Source organism: Anomaloglossus baeobatrachus, chromosome 8 (genome assembly GCF_048569485.1).
Source record: "Anomaloglossus baeobatrachus isolate aAnoBae1 chromosome 8, aAnoBae1.hap1, whole genome shotgun sequence".
NCBI lineage: Eukaryota > Metazoa > Chordata > Amphibia > Anura > Aromobatidae > Anomaloglossus > Anomaloglossus baeobatrachus.
The window spans coordinates 156,732,048-156,755,910 of NC_134360.1; the positions used below are offsets into that span (position 1 = coordinate 156,732,048).

Genomic DNA, 23,863 nt, shown 5'->3' on the forward strand with positions numbered 1-23,863 from the left:
GCTGCAGCTCCGGTCCTAGCTGGATTTTACAAGATCACGCTATTTTTGGCATTTTTTTTTTGCCGAAAACAGCGTGATCAATGTGATTGGCGGTTCCGATTTGAACAGCCAATCACATCGATCGCCTATGGGGGGTGGCGATGCCACCCCCCCTGGGGTCAAGCAAAGGTCCCCTGCTGTAAGAAACAGCAGGGGACATCATTTGAAAGCCGTTGCTATGGCCACGGCAATCAAATGAAGTTTAGGCCGTAAAATTACGTCCCTGGTCGTTAAGTCACGTTAAAATAGGACGTAATTTTACGGCCCGCGGTCGTGAAGGGGTTAATACGTCTTATTTCTATAGCGCTAACATATTCCGCAGCGTTTTACAATTCAGAGGGGACATGTACAGACAATATGAGACAATACAAAATAACAACATTAAGATACCAGGAGGAGTGAGGGCCCTGCTCGTAAGCTTACAGTCTATGAGGAAATAGGGGAGGCAAGAAAGGTGAATGGGGGGGAGAAAAGCTTGTCATATGTGGTCCAGCCATCGATTTTAATAGGGGATTCAAAACCAGCTGCGTGGACCGGTCGCCAGCCAGAATTTATACATACAGAGTGTAAAACATGCATGAAGAGGAAGGAAGCAGAAGATACAGGGACAAGAGTTGGCAGTAAATTTTATGAAGGGCAGAATGGGACTAGATTAGATCAGGGCAGTGAGTTGATAGGCTAGTCTAAAGAAATGCGTTTTTAGTGGCCGCTGAAAGGTGTGGATGTTGGGAATTAATCGGATTGTTCTTGGTAGTGTGTTCCAGAGCATAGGCGCAGCTCGTGAGAAATCTTGAAGAGGGGAGTGGGAGGTTCGAATTTTTGAGAATGTCAGTCATACATTTATTAGATTCCTATACATTAAATCACTTCAGTGCTTTATACAGCATAATATCGGGGCAGAGACCCTCATTCCAATGACGTGTCACTTGCTGGGCTGCTTGCTGTAGTTTTGACAGCAAAAAGGCAATGGTATTTACCTGCCAGGGTCATGCACAGACACAATGCAGCAATCCCCCTTAATAAAGGAGGTAACACAGGTGCAAAATAGCCTTATGTCTTGGGCTATGTTTTTTATTTCGCTGTAGTGTAGGGACTCACAAGACTTGGGGGCCCCTGACATTGGGTTGCCAGCTTGCATGTTTTGGCCAAAATATAAACCAATACCTAATTTTTTTTCTGCACATTTTAATTTTTACAGGGTGCAGCCGGGCCCATCAATGATGACCTTGTAAATGATGGACCTGTACCTCTGTGGTGCACTGAGAGGGGGGTGCTGGGCAGCCCACCTAATCGAATATTAGGAGCGTGTAATAAGCTGTTGGCCGAGCACTGTGCTTCATGTGTGTGACTTGCGCCCTATTGCAAAGCTTTATCTTTGTGCAATTCTAATACTGGGCAATCACCCCCTCCATAGTCTGGCAGGCTGAGAGTAGTTGTTTCATCAGTATATTGCACCTGTGGTACTCCCTTTATGAAGGGGTCTCTTGCATCCTTTTTGGGCATTTGTTTCTATGACTTTGGCTGATAAATATTATTTCCTTTTTGCTATGTTTATAATTGAATTATTTTTAATTTTTTTTAAATCATTATTTCTTTCGCTATGATTTTTATTTTACTGTAGTTTTGGTAACATCACGGTTTTATTATCAGCTGGAAATTATCACTAGAGGAGTAGTAAATCTGCTGCCAGGTAGTCCTCCATATACATGAGCTCTGTACAATCCTGCCCACACCACTGATTAACAGATTTCTGCCTATGCACAGTGTACACAGAAAGCTGCCAATAAGTGGTGTCTGGGCGTAGTTATACAAAGTTCAGCATTTAGAGAACTGCTAGATTTGCTGCAGGGAATACGTGACTTTTATCACACTGCAACAAGCAGCCCAGTAAGTGACACATCGCTGGAATCAGGGTCTCCGCCCCTTACATTATGCTGCTCTCAGATGAGGAAGCAAAAACCTGGTGACAGATTCCCTTTAAACCCTTCAGCCCCGGGGCACTTTCCGTTTTTGCGTTTTTGTTTTTTGCTCCCCTTCTTCCGTGAGCCGTAACTTTTTTATTTTTCCGTCAATCTTGCCATATGAGGGCTTGTTTTTTGCGGGACAAGTTGTACTTTTAAATGAGACCATATGTTTTACCATATGGTATACTGGAAAGCAGCAAAAAAATTCCAAGTGTGGAAAAACTGCAAAGAAAGTGTGATGGCACAATAGTTTTTGGGATGTTTTATTCACGGTGTTTACTATATGGTAAAACTGATGTGTGGGTATGATGCCTGAGGTCGGTGCAAGTTTGTAGACACCAAATATGTATAGGTTTACTTGTATCTAAGGGGTTAAAAAAAAATTCACAAGCTTGTCCAATAAAAGTGGCTTACGTTGTGCGCCATTTTCCAAAACCCGTAGACTTCTAATTTTTTGGGATTTATGGCTCAGTGACAGTTTATTTTTTGCATCTCGAGCTGACGTTTCTAACGGTACCATTTTTGCGCACATGCTAAGTTTTGATCGCCTGTTATTGCATTTTGCGTAAAACTTGCGGCGACCAAAAAACGTAATTTTGGCATTTGGAATTTTTTTGCCACTACGCCGTTTACCAATCAGATTAATTGATTTTATATTTTGATAGATCGGGCAATTCTGAACACGGCGATACCAAATATGTGTATATTTATATTTTTTTTAACCCTTTAATTTTCAATGGGAAAGGGGGGTGATTTGAACTTTGAGGTTTTTTTTTATTTTTTAAAACTTTGTTTTTTACTTTTAGTAGTCCCCTTAGGGGGCTATAGCGATCAGCAATCCGATCGCTCTGATCTATCTGCTGATCACAGCTATACATCTGTAAACAGCAGATACGGTCACTTACTGATTCATTCGGCTTCGGGCCGGGTGAAAACGAAAGTGAAACGTCACTGCTGCAGGCGTCATCCCATGACCCTGTGCTACCATGGCAACCACCGAAAGTCACGTGATCACTCACGTGACTTCCGGTGGGGGCGGCGGTAAGTGAAAATCTTCACCGCGCGTATATACATCTCGCTGACAGACTTTGGCAGCGAGATGTAAGGGGTTAATGTTACGGGTGGAATGCGATTCCACTCGTAACATGCAGGCACACATGTCAGCTGTTGAAAACAGCTAATATGTGCGCCGATCGCAGCCGCCTGCCGCGGCTGGGGGCGGGGCTTAACGGGACACGCTCCATGACGGATAGATCTGTCCATGGTCATGAAGGGGTTAAAGGAGCACTAAAGCAATTTGTTTTATTGCTTTATCTACTACTAATCAGTAGTGTGTGCACAAACCCACTTACTTTAAGGCCACGTTCACACGTTGAGTATTTGGTGAGTTTTTTACCTCAGCATTTGTAGCAAAACTGAGGAGTGGAACAGTCAGAGGAAAAGTATAATAGAAACACGAGCACCACTTCTGTATTTATCACCCACACTTGGTTTTGGATTACAAATACTGAGGTAAAAACTCACAAGCACCCATCTTGTGCCCGTGGCAATGGGCAGCTGAGATAACCCCTTTATTTCTTATGTTGTTGCATTATTCCTGTATTATTTAGTGTCCTTATGTGAAATGTAAAATATTTTATGCACCAAACATCAGCAGGCTGCGCGCCCGCTAAGAAATGGCAGCATGTGCTAAGCAAAAGATCCCACAGGAATGTTCAATCATACTGGATTTCATGTCCATTTGGGCAGAGATTATGCTCCAAAATCCGCATTGCATGCATGTGAATATGGGTTCAGCAACAACGTTCACATGCATTGAAGATTCCAGTCAGGTTTTTGGCTGCAAAGCGAAGAAAATCTGCTGCAGAAATAGGCAGCATATCACTTTAGCACTTTTTTGTACTCAAAATGTGAAGGATTAGCGTTAGAGGATAACATTAGTGCAATCCCGGAGTACAGCCTCTGATAGCTCCTGTCACATCTTAGTACGGTGAGAACATACCCTAACAGATGAGAGAGTTCTACATCAGAAGTCCCCAATCTTTCTGACCTTGGGAGCCACATTCAGCTGTGACAGAGGGTCGCAAGCCACATCCAGCTTTGAAAGAGGGTGTCAAGCCACATCCAGCTCAGAGAGAGGGTCGCGAGCCACGTCCAGCTCAGAGAGGGGGTCGCGAGCCACGTCCAGCTCAGAGAGGGGGTCGCGAGCCACGTCCAGCTCAGAGAGGGGGTCGCGAGCCACGTCCAGCTCAGAGAGGGGGTCGCGAGCCACGTCCAGCTCAGAGAGGGGGTCGCGAGCCACGTCCAGCTCAGAGAGGGGGTCGCGAGCCACGTCCAGCTCAGAGAGGGGGTCGCGAGCCACGTCCAGCTCAGAGAGGGGGTCGCGAGCCACGTCCAGCTCAGAGAGGGGGTCGCGAGCCACGTCCACCTCTGTTAGGGGGTCGCGAGCCACGTCCACCTCTGTTAGGGGGTCGCGAGCCACGTCCACCTCTGTTAGGGGGTCGCGAGCCACATCCAGCTCTGTTAGGGGGTCGCGAGCCACGGCCAGCTCTGTTAGGGGGTCGCGAGCCACGGCCAGCTCAGAGAGGGGGTCGCGAGCCACATCCAGCTCTGTTAGGGGGTCGCGAGCCACGTCCAGCTCTGTTAGGGAGTCGCGAGCCACATCCAGCTCTGTTAGGGGGTCGCGAGCCACATCCAGCTCTGTTAGGGGGTCGCGAGCCACGTCCAGCTCTGTTAGGGAGTCGCGAGCCACATCCAGCTCTGTTAGGGAGTCGCGAGCCACATCCAGCTCTGTTAGGGGGTCGCGAGCCACATCCAGCTCTGTTAGGGAGTCGCGAGCCACATCCAGCTCTGTTAGGGGGTCGCGAGCCACATCCAGATCTGTTAGGGGGTCGCGAGCCACATCCAGCTCTGTTAGGGGGTCGCGAGCCACATCCAGCTCTGTTAGGGGGTCGCGAGCCACGTCCAGCTCTGTTAGGGGGTCGCGAGCCACGTCCAGCTCTGTTAGGGGGTCGCGAGCCACGTCCAGCTCTGTTAGGGGGTCGCGAGCCACATCCAGCTCTGTTAGGGGGTCGCGAGCCACATCCAGCTCTGTTAGGGGGTCGCGAGCCACATCCAGTTTCGAGAGAGGTTTGCGAACCAGATTCAGCTCCAAGAGAGGGTCATGAGCCACATCCGGCTCCCGCCTGCTTTCACAGTATTGGTACTTAGAGCCCCCATTACGTTTTTAACTAAAGACAGACAAAGCTTTTCCACAGAAATCACACTGCGGCAGTATACCAAGATCCAGGGGTTCCTTCCTACCCCTTCCTGATCAGCTCTTTTATGTGAGGCTATTCACAAAAGTCACCATCTGGACAGACCTGTTCTTCATAGCTGTTTGCTAGACCTGGTGCTAATACACTAGGCTGGAAGACAGCCATGAGCTACATATCATGGGCCCTTGAGCCACAAGTTGGGACCCTTGTTGTACAGCATAATCAGAATAACTGGAATACATTTGCATTTTTCAGGCAGACACGATGCTGAAGATGGGGTTTCAGCAACAAGTGCTGGAGATTTTGGAGAACACTCCTCTGGATCGTCAGACCATGCTGGTTTCAGCCACTATTCCTGACAGCATTGAGAGGTTTGCCCAGCAGCTGCTGAGGGATCCGGTGCGGATAACTGTTGGGGAGAAGAACCAGCCGTGCTCTAATGTACGGCAGATTGTACTCTGGGTGGAGGAGCCTTCCAAGAAAAAAAAGCTATTTGAAGTACTGAATGTGAGCATTGCATACGATGTGTTTGAAGCCGTGCTAGAGCACTTCCACATTTATATATTCTCTAGTCATTTCTTAATTCGGGTAATGAAAAGCTGGTTAGAGGAGCATATTGGTAATGACCCAGCTTCTGTAAGAAACGGATATTTGTATTATACCAGGATTAGTACATGGAGCCCTTTCATGAGTGACTTTATATATTCCATTCCAGGTACTGTTCATAGCTGTCAGCTTGGTATTATTTCACCTAGCCAATGGATATAACCATCTCAAGTCCCACTGCCAACTGTGCTGAGTTCTTCAAGCTGTGTCCCCTAACTGCAATATCCAATTTGCATTTCAATGGATGTTTCAAGAGCAAAGGCAATGGGGAACCATCAATAGTAAACAGGCCCTTGTGTGTTCCTCACTGACTCCCATGCATTCAATTAAGTCACTTATATGGGCGACCCTGGGAAGTGATAGGTGACCATATTTTAATGGAGCATATAAATGAGCGCTGTTTAAAGGAAACTTGTCATGTCTCCAAACGCTGGGGTTAATCTGCAGGATAAGAGTGCTCCAAAGTTGTCTGGCTCCTCACTGAAAACACAACTACTGGAAAGAAATTAAACATTTCTTTGTCGCTCCATTGGGAGACCCAGACCATTGGGTGTATAGCTATGCCTCCGGAGGCCACACAAAGTATTACACTAAAAGTGTAACGCCCCTCCCCTTCTGCCTATACACCCCCCGTGCTCACGGGCTCCTCAGTTTTTATGCTTTGTGCGAAGGAGGCTGACATCCACGCATAAGCTCCACAACTTAGTCAGCAGCAGCTGCTGACTAGGTCGGATGGAAGAAAAGAGGGCCCATAACAGGGCCCCCAGCATGCTCCCTTCTCACCCCACTTTGTCGGCGGTGTTGTTAAGGTTGAGGTACCCATTGCGGGTACACAGGCAGGAGCCACATGCTGTTTTCCTTCCCCATCCCTTAATGGGCTCTGGGTGAAGTGGGATCTGGATCGGTCTTCAGGCACTGGGACCGTGCTCCCTCCGCAGCCCCTGGGAATCTGCAGGATAGGAGCTGGGTATCGTCAGGGACAAGGCCCTGCTACTATGAGGTACTCTGTGTCCCCGTGGGGACCGCGCATGGAGCGCTGGTGCCATACACATTACAGCACTGCTGGGTGTGTTAGTGCGCCGGGGACTACCGCGCATGGAGCGCTTGTGCCATACACATTGCAGCACTGCTGGGTGTGTTAGTGCGCCGGGGACTACCGCGCATGGAGCGCTTGTGACATACACATTGCAGCACTGCTGGGTGTGTTAGTGCGCCGGGAACTACCGCGCGGCCGCGCTTATTGCCGACCGCGCTTATAACTTTAGTCCCCGGCTTCTGCGGCCTAGTGTCGTATATTCCCGCCCACAGGCCTGCCAGTCAGGGGAAGGGCGGGACGCTGCACAGATCGTCAGCGCTGAGGGCTGGAGCATACATTAGTATCCTCCTCCCTCCTCACTCAGTACACTGGGGCACTGGATTCCCGCACTTTTCTTGGGCACGCCCACGGTCTCCTCCTCCCCACAGAACGCCGGCAGCCATTCCTGTCAGCGATTCAGACGCTGGAGAGGAGAGACAACACAGGGAGACCCAGGCAGGGAATCTGGTGATCACACAACCGCTCTGAGCGGTCGGTAAGCAGCACCTGTGGTGCTGGCCCCACTGAGTACCGAAGTGTATATATATATATATATATAGGCTTATAGGCTATACATTTGCACTGTACGGTCGCTCTGTTGATTTTTGGCTATATACCCTCCTGGTTGTTCTCAGAGGAGACAACATGTCATCCGCAAAAAGCAAGGGTGCCAAAGCACAGGCGTACTTTGCAACATGTACCTCATGTGCAGCTGTACTACCGGCAGGTTCCACTGACCCTCATTGTGTGCAATGCTCGGCCCCTGTGGCACTTACTCAGCCGGAGCCTCTGCGACTGGTGGCCCAGGTGGAACCACCTGCTACCACTGTCCAGGTGACAGGGACGGAGTTTGCAGCCTTTGCTGACAAACTGTCTGAAAGTATGGATAAATGGTCTGCTAAAATACTGGAAGCATTGCAGTCCAGACCGGTGATTCAGGCCCCGGGCACTATCCAATCCTGGACCCCTGGTCCCCCTCAATTGGAACAGCATAGTGCCCCTGGGGTATCCCATAGGTCCCAGGGTGAGGTCTCTGACACGGACCGCAGTCCCAGGCCGCCCAAGCGGGGTCGCTGGGAAATTCCCTCCACTTCATCACACTGTTCAGGGTCCCAGCAGGGGGACTCTCTGGAGGATGAAGCGGAGGTATCAGATCAGGATTCTGATCCTGAAGCCGCTCTCAACCTAGATACACCTGAAGGTGACACAGTAGTGAATGACCTTATAGCGACCATCAATCAGGTGTTGGATATTTCTCCCCCAGCTCCTCCAGTTGAGGAGTCTGCTTCTCAGGAGAAATTCCGTTTCAGGTTTCCCAAGCGTACATTAAATATGTTTCTGGATCACTCTGACTTCAGAGAGGCAATCCAGAAAAACCGAGACTGTCCAGACAAGCGTTTTTCCAAGCGCCTTAAGGACACACGTTATCCCTTCCCCCCCGAGGTTGTGAAGGGCTGGACTCAGTGTCCTAAGGTGGATCCTCCAATCTCCAGACTGGCGGCTAGATCCATAGTTGCAGTGGAAGATGGGGCTTCACTCAAAGATGCCACTGACAGACAGATGGAACTATGGTTGAAATCCATCTATGAAGCTATTGGCGCGTCTTTTGCTCCAGCATTCGCAGCCGTATGGGCACTCCAAGCTATCTCAGCTTGTCAGGCGCAGATTAATGCAGTAACTCGTACATCTGCCCCGCAAGTGGTGTCCTTAACCACTCAGGCGTCGGCGTTTGCGTCCTACGCCATTAATGCGATCCTGGACTCGGCGAGCCGTACGGCGGTGGCATCCGCCAATTCGGTGGTACTCCGCAGGGCCATGTGGCTACGTGAATGGAAGGCAGACTCTGCTTCCAAAAAGTTCCTAACCGGTCTGCCATTGTCTGGCGACCGCTTGTTTGGTGAGCGATTGGATGAAATCATTAAACAATCCAAGGGAAAGGATTCATCCTTACCCCAGTCCAAACCAAACAGACCTCAACCACGGAAGGTACAATCGAGGTTTCGGTCCTTTCGGACCGCGGGCAGGTCTCAATTTTCCTCGTCCAAAAGGCCTCAGAAAGATCAGAGGAACTCCGATGCATGGCGGTCTAAGTCACGTCCTAAAAAGACCGCCGGAGGAACCGCTCCCAAAGCGGCCTCCTCATGACTTTCGGCCTCCTCAAACCGCATCCTCGGTCGGTGGCAGGCTCTCCCGCTTTTGCGACGCCTGGCTGCCACAAGTAAAAGACCGATGGGTGAGAGACATTCTATCTCAAGGTTACAGGATAGAGTTCAGCTCTCGTCCTCCGACTCGTTTCTTCAGAACATCTCCGCCCCCCGACAGAGCCGAGGCTCTTCTGCAGGCGGTGGGCACCCTGAAGGCGGAAGGAGTGGTGATCCCGGTTCCTCTTCAGCAACGGGGTCACGGTTTTTACTCCCAACTTGTTCGTGGTGCCAAAAAAGGACGGATCCTTCCGTCCCGTTCTGGACCTAAAACTGCTCAACAAGCATGTGAAAACCAGGCGGTTCCGGATGGAATCGCTCCGCTCCGTCATCGCCTCAATGTCCCAAGGAGATTTCCTGGCATCAATAGACATCAAAGATGCTTATCTCCACGTACCGATTGCACCAGAGCATCAGCGCTTCCTGCGTTTCGCCATAGGGGACGAACACCTTCAGTTCGTGGCACTGCCTTTCGGCCTGGCGACAGCCCCACGGGTCTTCACCAAGGTCATGGCAACAGTGGTGGCAATCCTACACTCTCAGGGACACTCAGTGATCCCTTACTTAGACGATCTCCTTGTCAAGGCACAATCTCAAGGGGCATGCCAACACAGCCTGAACATTGCTCTGGAAACTCTCCAGAGTTTCGGGTGGATCATCAATTTTCCAAAGTCAAATCTGACACCGGCCCAATCACTGACATATCTTGGCTTGGAGTTTCATACTCTCTCAGCGATAGTGAAGCTTCCGCTGAACAAACAGCGTTCACTACAGACAGGGGTGCAATCTCTCCTTCAAGGTCAGTCACACCCCCTGAGGCGCCTCATGCACTTCCTAGGGAAGATGGTGGCAGCAATGGAGGCAGTTCCTTTTGCGCAGTTTCATCTGCGCCCACTTCAATGGGACATTCTCCGCAAATGGGACAGGAAGTCGACGTCCCTCGACAGGAACGTCTCCCTTTCTCGGGCAGCCAAAGCTTCCCTTCAGTGGTGGCTCCTCCCCACATCTCTGTCGAAGGGGAAATCCTTCCTGCCCCCATCCTGGGCGGTGGTCACGACGGACGCGAGCCTGTCAGGGTGGGGAGCGGTCTTTCTCCACCATAGGGCTCAGGGGACTTGGACTCAGACAGAGTCCTCCCTTCAGATCAATGTTCTGGAGATAAGGGCAGTGTATCTTGCCCTAAAGGCGTTCCAGCCGTGGCTGGAAGGCAAACAGATCCGAATTCAGTCGGACAACTCCACAGCGGTGGCATACATCAACCACCAAGGCGGGACACGCAGTCGGCAAGCCTTCCAGGAAGTCCGGCGGATTCTGCTGTGGGTGGAAGTCACAGCCTCCACCATATCCGCAGTTCACATCCCGGGCGTAAAAAACTGGGAAGCAGACTTTCTCAGTCGCCAGGGCATGGACGCAGGGGAATGGTCCCTTCACCCGGACGTGTTTCAGGAGATCTGTTGCCGCTGGGGCACGCCGGACGTCGACCTAATGGCGTCCCGGCACAACAACAAGGTCCCGACATTCATGGCACGGTCTCAAGATCACAGAGCTCTGGCGGCAGACGCCTTAGTTCAGGATTGGTCGCAGTTTCAACTCCCTTATGTGTTTCCTCCTCTGGCACTGTTGCCCAGAGTGTTACGCAAGATCAGGGCCGACTGCCGCCGCGCCATCCTCGTCGCTCCAGACTGGCCGAGGAGGTCGTGGTACCCGGATCTGTGGCAGCTCACGGTCGGCCAACCGTGGGCACTACCAGACCGACCAGACTTGCTGTCTCAAGGGCCGTTTTTTCCATCTGAATTCTGCGGCCCTCAACCTGACTGTGTGGCCATTGAGTCCTGGATCCTAGCGTCTTCAGGATTATCTCAAGAGGTCATTGCCACTATGAGACAGGCTAGGAAACCAATGTCCGCCAAGATCTACCACAGGACGTGGAAAATATTCCTGTCGTGGTGCTCTGCTCAGGGTTTTTCTCCCTGGCCGTTTACCTTGCCCACTTTTCTGTCCTTCCTTCAATCCGGATTGGAAAAGGGTTTGTCGCTCGGCTCCCTTAAGGGACAAGTCTCTGCGCTCTCTGTCTTTTTTCAGAAGCGCCTAGCCAGACTTCCACAGGTACGCACGTTCCTGCAGGGGGTTTGTCACATCGTCCCTCCTTACAAGCGTCCGTTAGAACCCTGGGATCTGAACAGGGTGCTGATGGTTCTTCAGAAACCACTGTTCGAGCCAATGAGGGATATCTCTCTCTCACGCCTTTCGCAGAAGGTGGTTTTCCTAGTAGCAGTCACTTCACTTCGGAGAGTGTCTGAGCTAGCTGCACTGTCATGCAAAGCCCCCTTCCTGGTGTTTCACTAGGACAAGGTGGTTCTGCGTCCGGTTCCGGAATTTCTCCCTAAGGTGGTATCCCCCTTTCATCTCAATTAGGATATCTCCTTACCCTCTTTTTCTCCTCATCCAGTTCACCAATGTGAAAAGGATTTGCACTTGTTAGATCTGGTGAGAGCACTCAGATTCTACATTTCTCATACGGCGCCCCTGCGCCGCTCGGATGCACTCTTTGTCCTTGTCGCTGGCCAGCGTAAAGGGACACAAGCTTCCAGATCAACCCTGGCTCGGTGGATCAAAGAACCAATTCTCGAGGCTTATCGTTCCTCGGGGCTTCCGGTTCCCTCAGGGCTGAAGGCCCATTCTACCAGGGCCGTGGGAGCGTCCTCGGACTTGCGGCACCAGGCTACGGCTCAGCAGGTGTGTCAGGCAGCTACCTGGTCGAGCCTGCACACTTTCACGAAACACTATCAGGTGCATACCTATGCTTCGGCAGATGCCAGCCTAGGTAGACGAGTCCTTCAGGCGGCAGTTGCCCACCTGTAGGACGGAGCCGTTTACGGCTCTATTATGAGGTATTATTTACCCACCCAGGGACTGCTTTTGGACGTCCCAATGGTCTGGGTCTCCCAATGGAGCGACAAAGAAGAAGGGAATTTTGTTTACTTACCGTAAATTCCTTTTCTTCTAGCTCCAATTGGGAGACCCAGCACCCGCCCCTGTTTTTTGTGTACACATGTTGTTCATGTTGAATGGTTTCAGTTCTCCGATATTCCTTCGGATTGAATTTTCTTTAAACCAATTTATAATTTTTTCCTCCTTCTTGCTTTTGCACCAAAACTGAGGAGCCCGTGAGCACGGGGGGTGTATAGGCAGAAGGGGAGGGGCGTTACACTTTTAGTATAATACTTTGTGTGGCCTCCGGAGGCATAGCTATACACCCAATGGTCTGGGTCTCCCAATTGGAGCTAGAAGAAAAGGAATTTACGGTAAGTAAACAAAATTCCCTTCATCCTCCTCCTTGGCAGCGGCTGGCTTTCGTGACTTTCAGTCACTGCTCAGTACCTAGTGGACTACTGTAAGCATGCCCTGGCACTCACTAACAGCCGGCTCACCAGTGCTGAGAAAGCTGTCGGTTATTGTGTGGAGTGCGGTTACCCTCACTGCTCACTATGTACTGAGCAGTGACTGAAAGCTGGAGGCTGCTGGGACAAATAAAGTTAATTTCCTCCTGGTAGCTGTGCTCTCAGTGTGTTGAATGCAGAGCTTTGAAACCAACCTTCAGATTTACCCAAAATCTACAAGTTAATAGCATTTGGGGACATGGCAAGTTCCCTTTAAGGCAGAATGCGCCTTTAAAAATAAAAATGCATGCATTTGTATTACAGTTTACCAACAGAAATAAAGTATTCCATGAAGTTTCACTCCAAGTTCAACCTGCATTACATCACTTTGTTTTAAAAGGATTCAAAGCTTTTCCAGCCCCCGGTACTGGTGTTTGTGGACTGTCGTATGGGTGCAGATCTGCTCAGTGAAGCCGTCCGGAAGATTACTGAATTAGAATGTGTGGCAATTCACTCTGAAAAGTCCCAGGCAGAGAGGACCAAGATACTACAGGTATGATGATTTACTATGGATACCTCGCCTAACAAGCCTAGCACGGAGTAATGCATGTCCCCTTCTTCCAGGGATTACTGGAGGGACAGTATGATGTTGTCGTTAGCACCGGTGTCCTGGGCAGAGGTTTGGATTTACTGCATGTGAAATTGGTGGTGAATTTTGACATGCCATCAAGCATGGATGAATATGTGCACCAGGTGAGAAGGATTGATATGCCATGGTATTCACATGAATGATACCTTTGCTGCAGTATTTGCCTTTTGCCTTTAATTGGAGGGTAACAAGTACTGGACTGGGTGTTAGTAAAGGCTTTGTGTAGAGTGCCGTCAACACATGTTCAGTGAATGTTTCAGGTGTGCTACCTGTAATGTATGTAATGTGTAACTCATCAGTCCACCATTACTTACCATTCTTAAAAACAATGTATACAGGGGAAAACCTTTACAAGACATAAAAATAGACTCTTAGGCCTGTGACACACGGAGACACGTGGACCTATGTTTTCATTATTGTATGGACACACGTAAGTATTTTGGAATGGAACGTGTGTCCGTTCCGTACTTACGTGCGTCCGTGATTTTTTCACACTGACATGTCCACGTATTCTCCGGCAGCACGGGTGTCACACGGCCCGCACCCATATCACACGGATGTAGTGTGGATGCAGTTCCGTGTGACACGCGCCGGAGAACACATGTCATTAATTCAAAAATAAAAAAAACACATACTCACCTCCTTACCTGCAGAATCTTCCGCTGCTAAATGTTCCTGCCGGCCGCCGCTCGTTATGAGCGTGTTAAGGAGGTGGGCGAGCTGTCACGGGCGCTAATCTCCACCCCTCCGCTCGGCCGGAAGCAGCGTCAGCGGGGAGTGGGCGGGGCTGGAGCCGAAGATCAGAACCATGGATAGCGGCGAGGACCACGTGAGTATGCAAATTACCGATTCTCCGTGTGCTATCGCGGATAGCACACTGAGAACACACGTGGCCCGCACGTACCAGAGACACGTACTTACCATACGCAACACGCAGGGTAAATACGTGTCTCGTGGCACGTGCGTGATTTTCACGTGAGTGTGTTGGAGGCCTTAGCTGCATTTCTATATTAAAGTTCAATTATCTCCAGAATAGGCGATCATTTTCTGTTTTGCAGGGGTCTGACCACATTCCCTAGCAATCCTATGGGCAAACAATACTGAATTGATAGTATACATGTGAGGCCAACACTCCATTATATGGCATTTAAAAGCCCTGTTCTCAAACAATGGTGGCTCCACCATTTGTGCCCCCAATTATCTGAAATTTGTCATTTAATCTGTAGACAGTTATAGGGATAGTTTAAATATTTGCAAAAACCCTTTAAACTATTATCACCAATTTTCTAATACAGAATGTATATATTACCTTGGCTACTCTTTTCACAAGAAGCAGAAGCCCAAAAGGAAGAAAAATAATCATAACATAATCCATCTTTATTAAAAAAAAAAAAAAAAAAAAAAGTTTTTTTAACCCCTTCAGCCCCCAGCCTGTTTTCACCTTAAAGACCCGGCCATTTTTTGCAATTTTGACCAGTGTCACTTTGACAGGTTATAACTCTGGAACACTTCAACGGATCCTGGCGATTCTGACATTGTTTTTTCGTGACATATTGTACTTCATGTCAGTGGTAAATTTAGGCCGATATGTTTTGCGTTTATTTGTGAAAATTTCGGAAATTTAGCGAAAATTTTGAAAATTTTGCAATTTTCAAAATTTGAAATTTTATGCCCATAAATCTGAGAGAAATGTCACACAAAAAAGTTACTAAATAACATTTCCCACATGTCTACTTTACACCAGCGCAATTTTTGAAAAAAAAAAAATTTCCGTTAGGAAGTTAGAAGGGTTCAAAGTTCATCACCAATTTCTCATTTTTCCAACAAAATTTACAAAAAAAAATTGTTTAGGTACCACATCACATTTGGAGTGATTTGAGAAACCTAGGCGACAGAAAATACCCCAAAGTGACCCCATTCTAAAATCTGCACCCCTCACTCTGCTCAAAACCACATCCAAGAAGTTTATTAACCCTTTAGGAGCTTCACAGCAACCAAAGCAATGTAGACGAAAAAATGAAAATTTTACTTTTTTAACACAAAAATGTTACTTTAGCCATAAAAATTAGTATTTTCACAAGGGTATCAGGAAAAATGCATCATAAAATGTATCGTGCATTTTCTCCTGAGTACGCAGATACTCCATATGTGGTGGAAATCAAATGTTTGGGCGCACGGCAGGACTCGGAAGGCAAGGAGCGCAATTTGAATTTTTGAGTGCAAAATTAGCTGCACTCATTAGCGGACGCCATGTCGGGTTTGAAGACCCCCTGAGGTGCCTAAACAATGGAGCTCCCCCACAAATGACCCCATTTTGGAAACTAGAGCCCTCAAATATTTTTTCTAGATGTTTGATGTGCACTTTGAACCCCTGGGGGCTTCACAGAAGTTTATAACGTTGAGCCGTGAAAAGAAAAAAAAATTTTTTTACCACAAAACTGTTGGTTCAACCAGGTAGCTTTTTTTATCACAAGGGTATCAGGAAAAAATGCACCATAAAATTTATGGTGCATTTTCTCCTGAGTACGCAGATACCCCATATGTGGTGGAAATCAAATGTTTGGGCGCACGGCAGGACTCGGAAGGCAAGGAGCGCCATTTCACAGCAAAATTGGTTGGAATTATTAGCGGACGCCATGTTTCATTTGGAGACCCCCCTGAAGTGCCTAAACAATGGAGCTCCCCCACAATTGACCCCATTTTGGAAACTAGACCCCTCATGGAATTTATCTAGCTGTTTAGTGAGCACTTTGAACCCCTGGAGGCTTCACAAACGTTTGTAATGTTCAGCCGTGAAAATATTTTATTCTTTTTTTTACCACAAAATTGTTTTTTCAAACAGGTAGCTTTTTTTTCCACAAGGGTATCAGGAAAAAATGCACCATAAAATGTATTGTGCAATTTCTCCTGAGTACGACGATACCTCATATGTGGTGGAAATCAATTGTTTGGGCGTACGGCGGGGCTCAGAAGAGAAGGAGCGCCATTTCACAGTAAAATTGATTGGAATTATTAGCAGACGCCATGTTTCATTTGGAGACCCCCCTGAAGTGCCTAAACAATGGAGCTCCCCCACATGTGATCCCATTTTGGAAACTAGACCCCCCCATACAAAAAAAATTAGTTTGGCGAAATAAAAAATACAGACATCAGTAAAAAAAAAAAAAAAAAAAAGAGCGCCTGCCACTAAGACCAGTGCCAAACGTGAGAGCAATGCACGAGTCTCGTATCGCATCATCCACTGCAGTCTGGAAGTGAGCAACTGCGCTGGATAATGCGATGCGAGAGGGCGGGGCGGCAGATGAGAAAGGGCGCAGCGGATGGAAGATGGGAAAGTGCGCAGCGGGTGGAGGAGCGGCAGAGGATGGGAAAGGGCGCAGCGGATGGATGATGGGAAATGGCGCAGCGGATGGAGGAGCGGCAGAGGATGGGGGGGTGAGATGGGGATACCTACCTTACAGGATGGATCTAGGCAGCAGAATCACAGCAGACAGAAGAGGCAGCAGATGAAGGAGGGTGAAAAGGATGGGAGAGAGCAGGCAGCAGATCAGGGAGGGGGGCAGAGTCTGATGGGAGGGGGGGAGGCAGCACATGGAGGGAGGGGGGAGGCAGCACATGGGGGGGGAGGCAGCACATGGGGGGGGAGGCAGCACATGGGGGGGGAGGCAGCACATGGGGGGGAGGCAGCACATGGGGGGGAGGCAGCACATGGGGGGGGAGGCAGCACATGGGGGGGGAGGCAGCACATGGGGGGGAGGCAGCACATGGAGGGAGGGGGGAGGCAGCACATGGAGGGAGGGGGGAGGCAGCACATGGGGGGGGAGGCAGCACATGGGGGGGGAGGCAGCACATGGGGGGGAGGCAGCACATGGAGGGAGGGGGGAGGCAGCACATGGGGGGGAGGCAGCACATGGAGGGAGGGGGGAGGCAGCACATGGGGGGGGAGGCAGCACATGGGGGGGAGGCAGCACATGGGGGGGGGAGGCAGCACATGGGGGGGGAGGCAGCACATGGGGGGGGAGGCAGCACATGGGGGGGGAGGCAGCACATGGGGGGGGAGGCAGCACATGGAGGGGAGGCAGCACATGGAGGGAGGGGGGAGGCAGCACATGGGGGGGGGGAGGCAGCACATGGGGGGGGGCAGGCAGCACATGGAGGGGAGGGAAGGCAGCACATGGAGGGGGGGGGAAGGCAGCACATGGAGGGGGGGAAGGCAGCACATGGAGGGGGGGAAGGCAGCACATGGAGGGGGGGAGGCAGCACATGGAGGGGGGGAGGCAGCACATGGAGGGGGGGAGGCAGCACATGGAGGGGGGGAGGGGAGGCAGCACATGGAGGGGGGGAGGGGAGGCAGCACATGGAGGGGGGGAGGCAGCACATGGAGGGGGGGAGGGGAGGGGGGGAGGGGAGGGGGGGAGGCAGCACATGGAGGGGGGAGGGGAGGCAGCACATGGAGGGGGGGAGGGGAGGCAGCACATGGAGGGGGGGAGGCAGCACATGGAGGGGGGGAGGCAGCACATGGAGGGGGGGAGGCAGCACATGGAGGGGGGGAGGGGAGGCAGCACATGGAGGGGGGGAGGGGAGGCAGCACATGGAGGGGGGGAGGGGAGGCAGCACATGGAGGAGGGGAGGCAGCACATGGAGGAGGGGAGGCAGCACATGGAGGGGGGGAGGCAGCACATGGAGGGGGGGAGGGGAGGCAGCACATGGAGGGGGGGAGGCAGCACATGGAGGGGGGGAGGCAGCACATGGAGGGGGGGAGGCAGCACATGGAGGGGGGGAGCCGATTAGGTGCAGTGGCAGCCGATGGAGGCGGCGGCCGATCGGGTGCAGCGGCGACTGAAAGGGGACGGTGGCGACCAGGGACAGCGGCGTGGCGGGCAGCAGAGGTGGATCGGCGGGCAGGGACAGCGGCGGGAACAGCGGCGTGGCGGGCAGGGACAGCAGCGGTGGATCTCGGCGGGGAGCGGCGGTGGATCTCGGCGGGGAGCGGCGGTGGATCTCGGCGGGGAGCGGCGGTGGATCTCGGCGGGGAGCGGCGGTGGATCTCGGCGGGGAGCGGCGGTGGATCTCGGCGGGGAGCGGCGGGGGATCTCGGCGGGGAGCGGCGGGGGATCTCGGCGGGGAGCGGCGGGGGATCTGGGCGGGGAGCGGCGGGGGATCTGGGCGGGGAGCGGCGGTGGATCTGGGCGGGGAGCGGCGGTGGATCTGGGCGGGGAGCGGCGGTGGATCTCGGCGGGGAGCGGCGGTGGATCTGGGCGGGGAGCGGCGGTGGATCTGGGCGGGGAGCGGCGGTGGATCTCGGCGGGGAGCGGCGGGGGATCTCGGCGGGGAGCGGCGGTGGATCTCGGCGGGGAGCGGCGGGGGATCTCGGCGGGGAGCGGCGGTGGATCTCGGCGGGGAGCGGCGGTGGATCTGGGCGGGGAGCGGCGGTGGATCTGGGCGGGGAGCGGCGGTGGATCTCGGCGGGGAGCGGCGGTGGATCTCGGCGGGGGATCTCGGCGGGGAGCGGCGGGGGATCTCGGCGGGGAGCGGCGGGGGATCTCGGCGGGGAGCGGCGGGGGATCTCGGCGGGGAGCGGCGGGGGATCTCGGCGGGGAGCGGCGGGGGATCTCGGCGGGGAGCGGCGGGGGATCTCGGCGGGGAGCGGCGGGGGATCTCGGCGGGGAGCGGCGGGGGATCTCGGCGGGGAGCGGCGGGGGATCTCGGCGGGGAGCGGCGGGGGATCTCGGCGGGGAGCGGCGGGGGATCTCGGCGGGGAGCGGCGGGGGATCTCGGCGGGGAGCGGCGGGGGATCGGGGGGGGGGGGGGGGGGGTGCTATAACTTACCGATGGGCACCTGCAGCGACCGCTCTCATCAGCTTTCACGGACGGAGTGAAGCTGAGGGTAGCGGTGACGGCACAAGATCCACAGTGATTGGGAGAGATCGGTCACAAGGCCGGTCTCTCCAATCAGAGCTGGGGGCGGGTGAAACAAAGTTCACCCAGCTCCAGCCAGTCATCAGTGCTACAGCAGCACTGATTATGGCTGGATTGCAATGTGTTAGCCATTTTCAATGGCTGACACATTACAGTGACTGTAATTGGCTGAGCGGCGTTCGTCAGCCAATCACAGCCTCTGTAGGTTCGGGGAGGAGGCACCACCCCTCCTGAGGTCAGGCAGAGGTCCCCTCCTTCCCGAATCCACCGTTTAGGTAAACAAATTTCACTCCCCGGGGCTCCGGGACCGCGATTTCGCCAGGACGTACTGAGTACGTCATGGGTCGTTTAGCACCATGTGACCATGACGTACTCAGTACGTCCAAGGTCGTTAAGGGGTTAAACAAACTTATAGTCAAAATTGTTATTCAGGTCCGTGCTATTTTTTGTCCATTTTTACACAATGATTGAATGTTGATCTGTATCAAGCACTCAGGGAAATTATTATATTTTTTTTTAAGTAAAAATAAAGAAAAAATGTAACGAGCACAATGTATGTGGGATTGTGTAATTAGAGTTAACAGAAAAATTCAAAAATCCCTTCAGGTCCAAAATTTTATTTACTGATAGATAAAAACACCCAAGTGAAAAAAACCATAGCAAAATATTAATCAAGGGTAATTATACAGAGGGACAACAGACAGGGCCTCGGATCTAGTAGGCAACGGGTAGCAGTGGAAACAGCAAGCAGTTATGAATGCAAGCAGAGATCCTTGATAGGGACTGTGGATAATAATAGCCCTGTTGCTACCCTAGGACTCACTCCTACCTTGCAACGGAGGGTATGACACCCTAACTTAGCCTGGCGCCCCCGTTCCTCGTCGACTCGCCCTACAGTGACCTGGTGTAGAGAGAGAGAGAGAGAGAGAGATAGATAGATAAAATATATATATATATATATATATATATATATATATATATATATATATATATATATATATATATATATATATATATATATATTATAGTGTAGTGGACTGAAACCTGACATCCACGGTGGGCATAAGGGAGGAGAAATTCTCTCCAAACGAGTGCCCTAAAAAAAGGGGTTCAATGTTATAATGCACTGGATTGTTTACTACCTTATACACAAAACCATTGTGGACTAATGTAACTGAATAACCAAAGATATAAAATATGGGAACAATGCATGCTAAAGTCCACAAAAAAGAGACTTTTGTTTACTTACCGTAAATTCTTTTTCTTATAGTTCCGTAATGGGAGACCCAGACCATGGGTGTTTAGCTTCTACCTCTGGAGGACACACAAAGTACTACACTTAAAAGTGTAGCTCCTCCCTCTGAGCTTATACACCCCCTGGTGAGCAGACCCAGCCAGTTTAGTGCAAAAGCTGAAGGAGAATAGCCACCCACAAGTAGAACAGAGCAATAGCCGGAACAACCGGAAACTCTGTCCACGACAACAGCCGGTAATAACACGCGGAAAAAGAAAAGTGCCAACAGGCAACAGGGAGGGAGCTGGGTCTCGCATTACAGAACTATAAGAAAAAGAATTTACGGTAAGTAAACAAAATTCTCTTTTTCTTCATCGTTCCTATGGGACACCCAGACCATGGGACGTTCCAAAGCAGTCCCTGGGTGGGAAATAAACCGAACAAAGTAAGAAGTAGGCAAAGCCTAACTTCACAAATGGGCGACAGCCGCCTGAAGGATGCGTCTGCCCAAGCTCGCATCTGCCGAAGCATGAGCATGCACTTGGTAGTGCTTTGAAAAGGTATGCAGGCTAGTCCAAGTGGCAGCCTGACAGACTTGTTGAGCCGTAGCCTGGTGCCTGAAAGCCCAAGAGGCACCAACAGCTCTGGTCGAATGTGCCTTGATCCCCGGCGGGGGAGGCACCTGAGAACTCTGGTAGGCGTCCGAAATTTCAATATTATGAATCAGCTCACCGTGGAAAAAGCTCAGTCTTGATTTCGTCCTGGAGCACGGACAGGCACTGCCACAGCCCAAAATAATGCAAAAGATGAGGATGTCCAGCTCTTCAGGCAAAAAAATCACGTCGCGTCCGAAATGGTCCATCTGATCCAACAGGCTAAGGTCGGCTTAGAAGCAGAGAGACCCTTGCGCCGACCTGTGGTTAGCACAAAAAGAGAAATGCACCGCCTAATAGAAGCGGTGCGAGACACATAGATCCGTAGCGCCCGCACCAGATCTAGAGTATGCAGCGCTTTTTCAAAGCGATGAACAGGAGCCGGACAAAAGGAAGGTAGGGTGATGTCCTGGTTAAGGTGGAAAGGGGAGACCACCTTAGGAAGAAAGTCCGGAGTCGGACGGAGAACCACCTTGTCTTGATGTAACACTAAAAAAGGTGACTCTGAAGAGAGCGCGGCCAAATCAGAGACTCTCCTGAGGGAAGTTATGGCCACCAGAAAAGCCACTTTCTGAGAAAGACGATGCAAAGAGACCTCCCTAAGAGGCTCAAAGGGGGGTTTCTGCAAAACCGTGAGAACCAAATTAAGGTCCCAGGGATCCAAGGGCCGCCGGTAAGGCGGAATGATGTGAGGCGCGCCCTGCATGAAGGTGCGAACCTGAGGTAGCCGAGCGAGACGCCGCTGGAACAGTACTGACAGAGCTGAGACTTGTCCCTTGAGAGAGTTGAGGGACAGTCCTAGCTGCAGACCGGACTGTAGAAAAGACAGAAGGGTCGGCAAGGAGAATGGCCAAGGAGGATGGTCAGTAGAGCGACACCATGACAGGAAAATTTTCCAAGTCCTGTGATAGATCTTAGCGGAGGAAGACTTACGGGCCCGAGTCATAGTGGAGATGACTTCAGGAGGAATACCAGAAGCCGTCAAGAGCCAGGACTCAAGAGCCACGCCGTCAATTTGAGAGCCGCATAATTCAGGCGGAAGAACGGACCTTGTGAGAGTAGGTCTGGACGGTCCGGGAGATGCCACGGCATCTCTACGGACAGATGGAGCAGGTCTGGATACCAAGCTCGCCTGGGCCAGTCCGGTGCAATGAGGATGACTCGACAGCCCTCCATTCTGATCTTGCGCAGAACTCTGGGCAAGAGAGCTAGAGGGGGAAACGCGTAGGACAGACGAAACTGGGACCAGCCCTGAACCAGTGCGTCCACGGCGAATGCCTGAGGGTCGTGGGAGCGAGCCACGTAAACGGTAACCTTGTTGTTGTGACGGGATGCCATTAGGTCCACGTCCGGGGTGCCCCATTTGCGGCAGATTGACTGGAACACTGCCGGGTGCAGGGACCACTCGCCACCGTCCACGGTTTGACGGCTGAGATAATCTGCCTCCCAGTTTTCCACGCCTGGGATGTGGACTGCGGATATGGTGGACTTGGAGTCCTCCGCCCATTGAAGGATGCGTTGCACCTCCAACATTGCTAGGCGGCTGCGTGTCCCGCCTTGGTGATTGATGTAGGCAACCGCTGTCGCGTTGTCTGACTGGACTCGAATGTGCCTGCCCGCCAACAGGTGGTGAAAAGCTAGGAGAGCTAGAAGCACGGCTCTGGTTTCCAGCACATTGATTGGAAGGGCTGACTCGGACGGAGTCCAAGTGCCCTGCGCTCTGTGGTGGAGATATACCGCTCCCCAGCCGGATAGACTGGCATCCGTGGTGAGAATCACCCAGGACGGGGCCAGGAAGGAGCGTCCCTGGGACAGGCAGAGAGGCCGAAGCCACCACTGAAGAGAGCTCCTGGTTTGTGGCGACAGAGCCACTAACCTGTGTAAGGAGGAAGGCCGCTTGTCCCAACAGCGGAGAATGTCCAGCTGCAGGGGACGCAGATGGAACTGGGCAAAGGGAACAGCCTCCATTGACGCCACCATTTGACCCAGCACCTGCATCAGACGCCTGAGGGTATAACGGCGGGGCCTCAGCAGAGAGCGCACCACCAGTTGGAGGGACTGCTGTTTGACTAAGGGCAACTTCACAAGTGCCGGCAAAGTCTCGAACTGCATCCCTAGGTATGTGAGACTCTGGGTCGGAGTCAGAGTGGATTTGGGCAGATTGACCAGCCACCCGAATTGGGCTAGAGTGGCGAGAGTGAGCGAGACACTCCGCTGACAGTCTGCGCTGGATGAAGCCTTGACTAGAAGGTCGTCCAGGTAAGGAATCACTGCCAACCCCTGTAGGAACAGAACCGCAATCACTGCTGCCATGACCTTGGTGAATACCCGAAGGGCTGTGGCCAACCCGAAGGGGAGAGCCACAAATTGGAAATGATCTTCTCCGATTGCAAAACGTAGCCAACGCTGGTGTGAAACTGCAATTGGCACATGCAGATAGGCATCTCTGATGTCGATGGACGCCAGGAAATCCCCTTGGGTCATTGAGGCAATGATTGATCTCAGAGACTCCATGCGAAAGTGCCGCACCTGAACATGCTTGTTGAGAAGCTTGAGATCCAGGATGGGCCGGAAGGTACCGTCCTTTTTGGGAACTAGGAAGAGATTTGAGTAGAAACCTCTGAACCGTTCCCGAGCGGGAACCGGTACAATTACTCCATTGGCCTGCAAGGCTGCCACGGCCTGTGAGAAGGCGGCGGCCTTGGAGCAGGGAGGAGTTGAGAGAAAAAATCTGTTTGGCGGACTGGAAGAGAATTCTATCCTGTAGCCGTGGGAGATGATATCTCTCACCCACTGATCGGAGACTTGTTGAAACCAAGCGTCGCCAAAGTGGGAGAGCCTGCCACCGACTAAGGACGTTGCTGGAGCGGGCAGATAGTCACGAGG

At 51.8% G+C, this 23,863-nt stretch overlaps 1 protein-coding gene across 1 annotated transcript in view; it reads left to right on the top strand.

The window, feature by feature from the left end:
* Window positions 1–23,863, top strand: part of DDX59 (DEAD-box helicase 59) — a 57,160-nt gene that overhangs the window by 28,996 nt on the left and 4,301 nt on the right. The window contains exons 4-6 of the mRNA XM_075320952.1: window positions 5,516–5,767; window positions 12,923–13,075; window positions 13,147–13,275. Of these exons, the coding sequence (XP_075177067.1) occupies window positions 5,516–5,767; window positions 12,923–13,075; window positions 13,147–13,275 (534 nt within the window). The remainder of the gene's footprint in view (window positions 1–5,515; window positions 5,768–12,922; window positions 13,076–13,146; window positions 13,276–23,863) is intronic.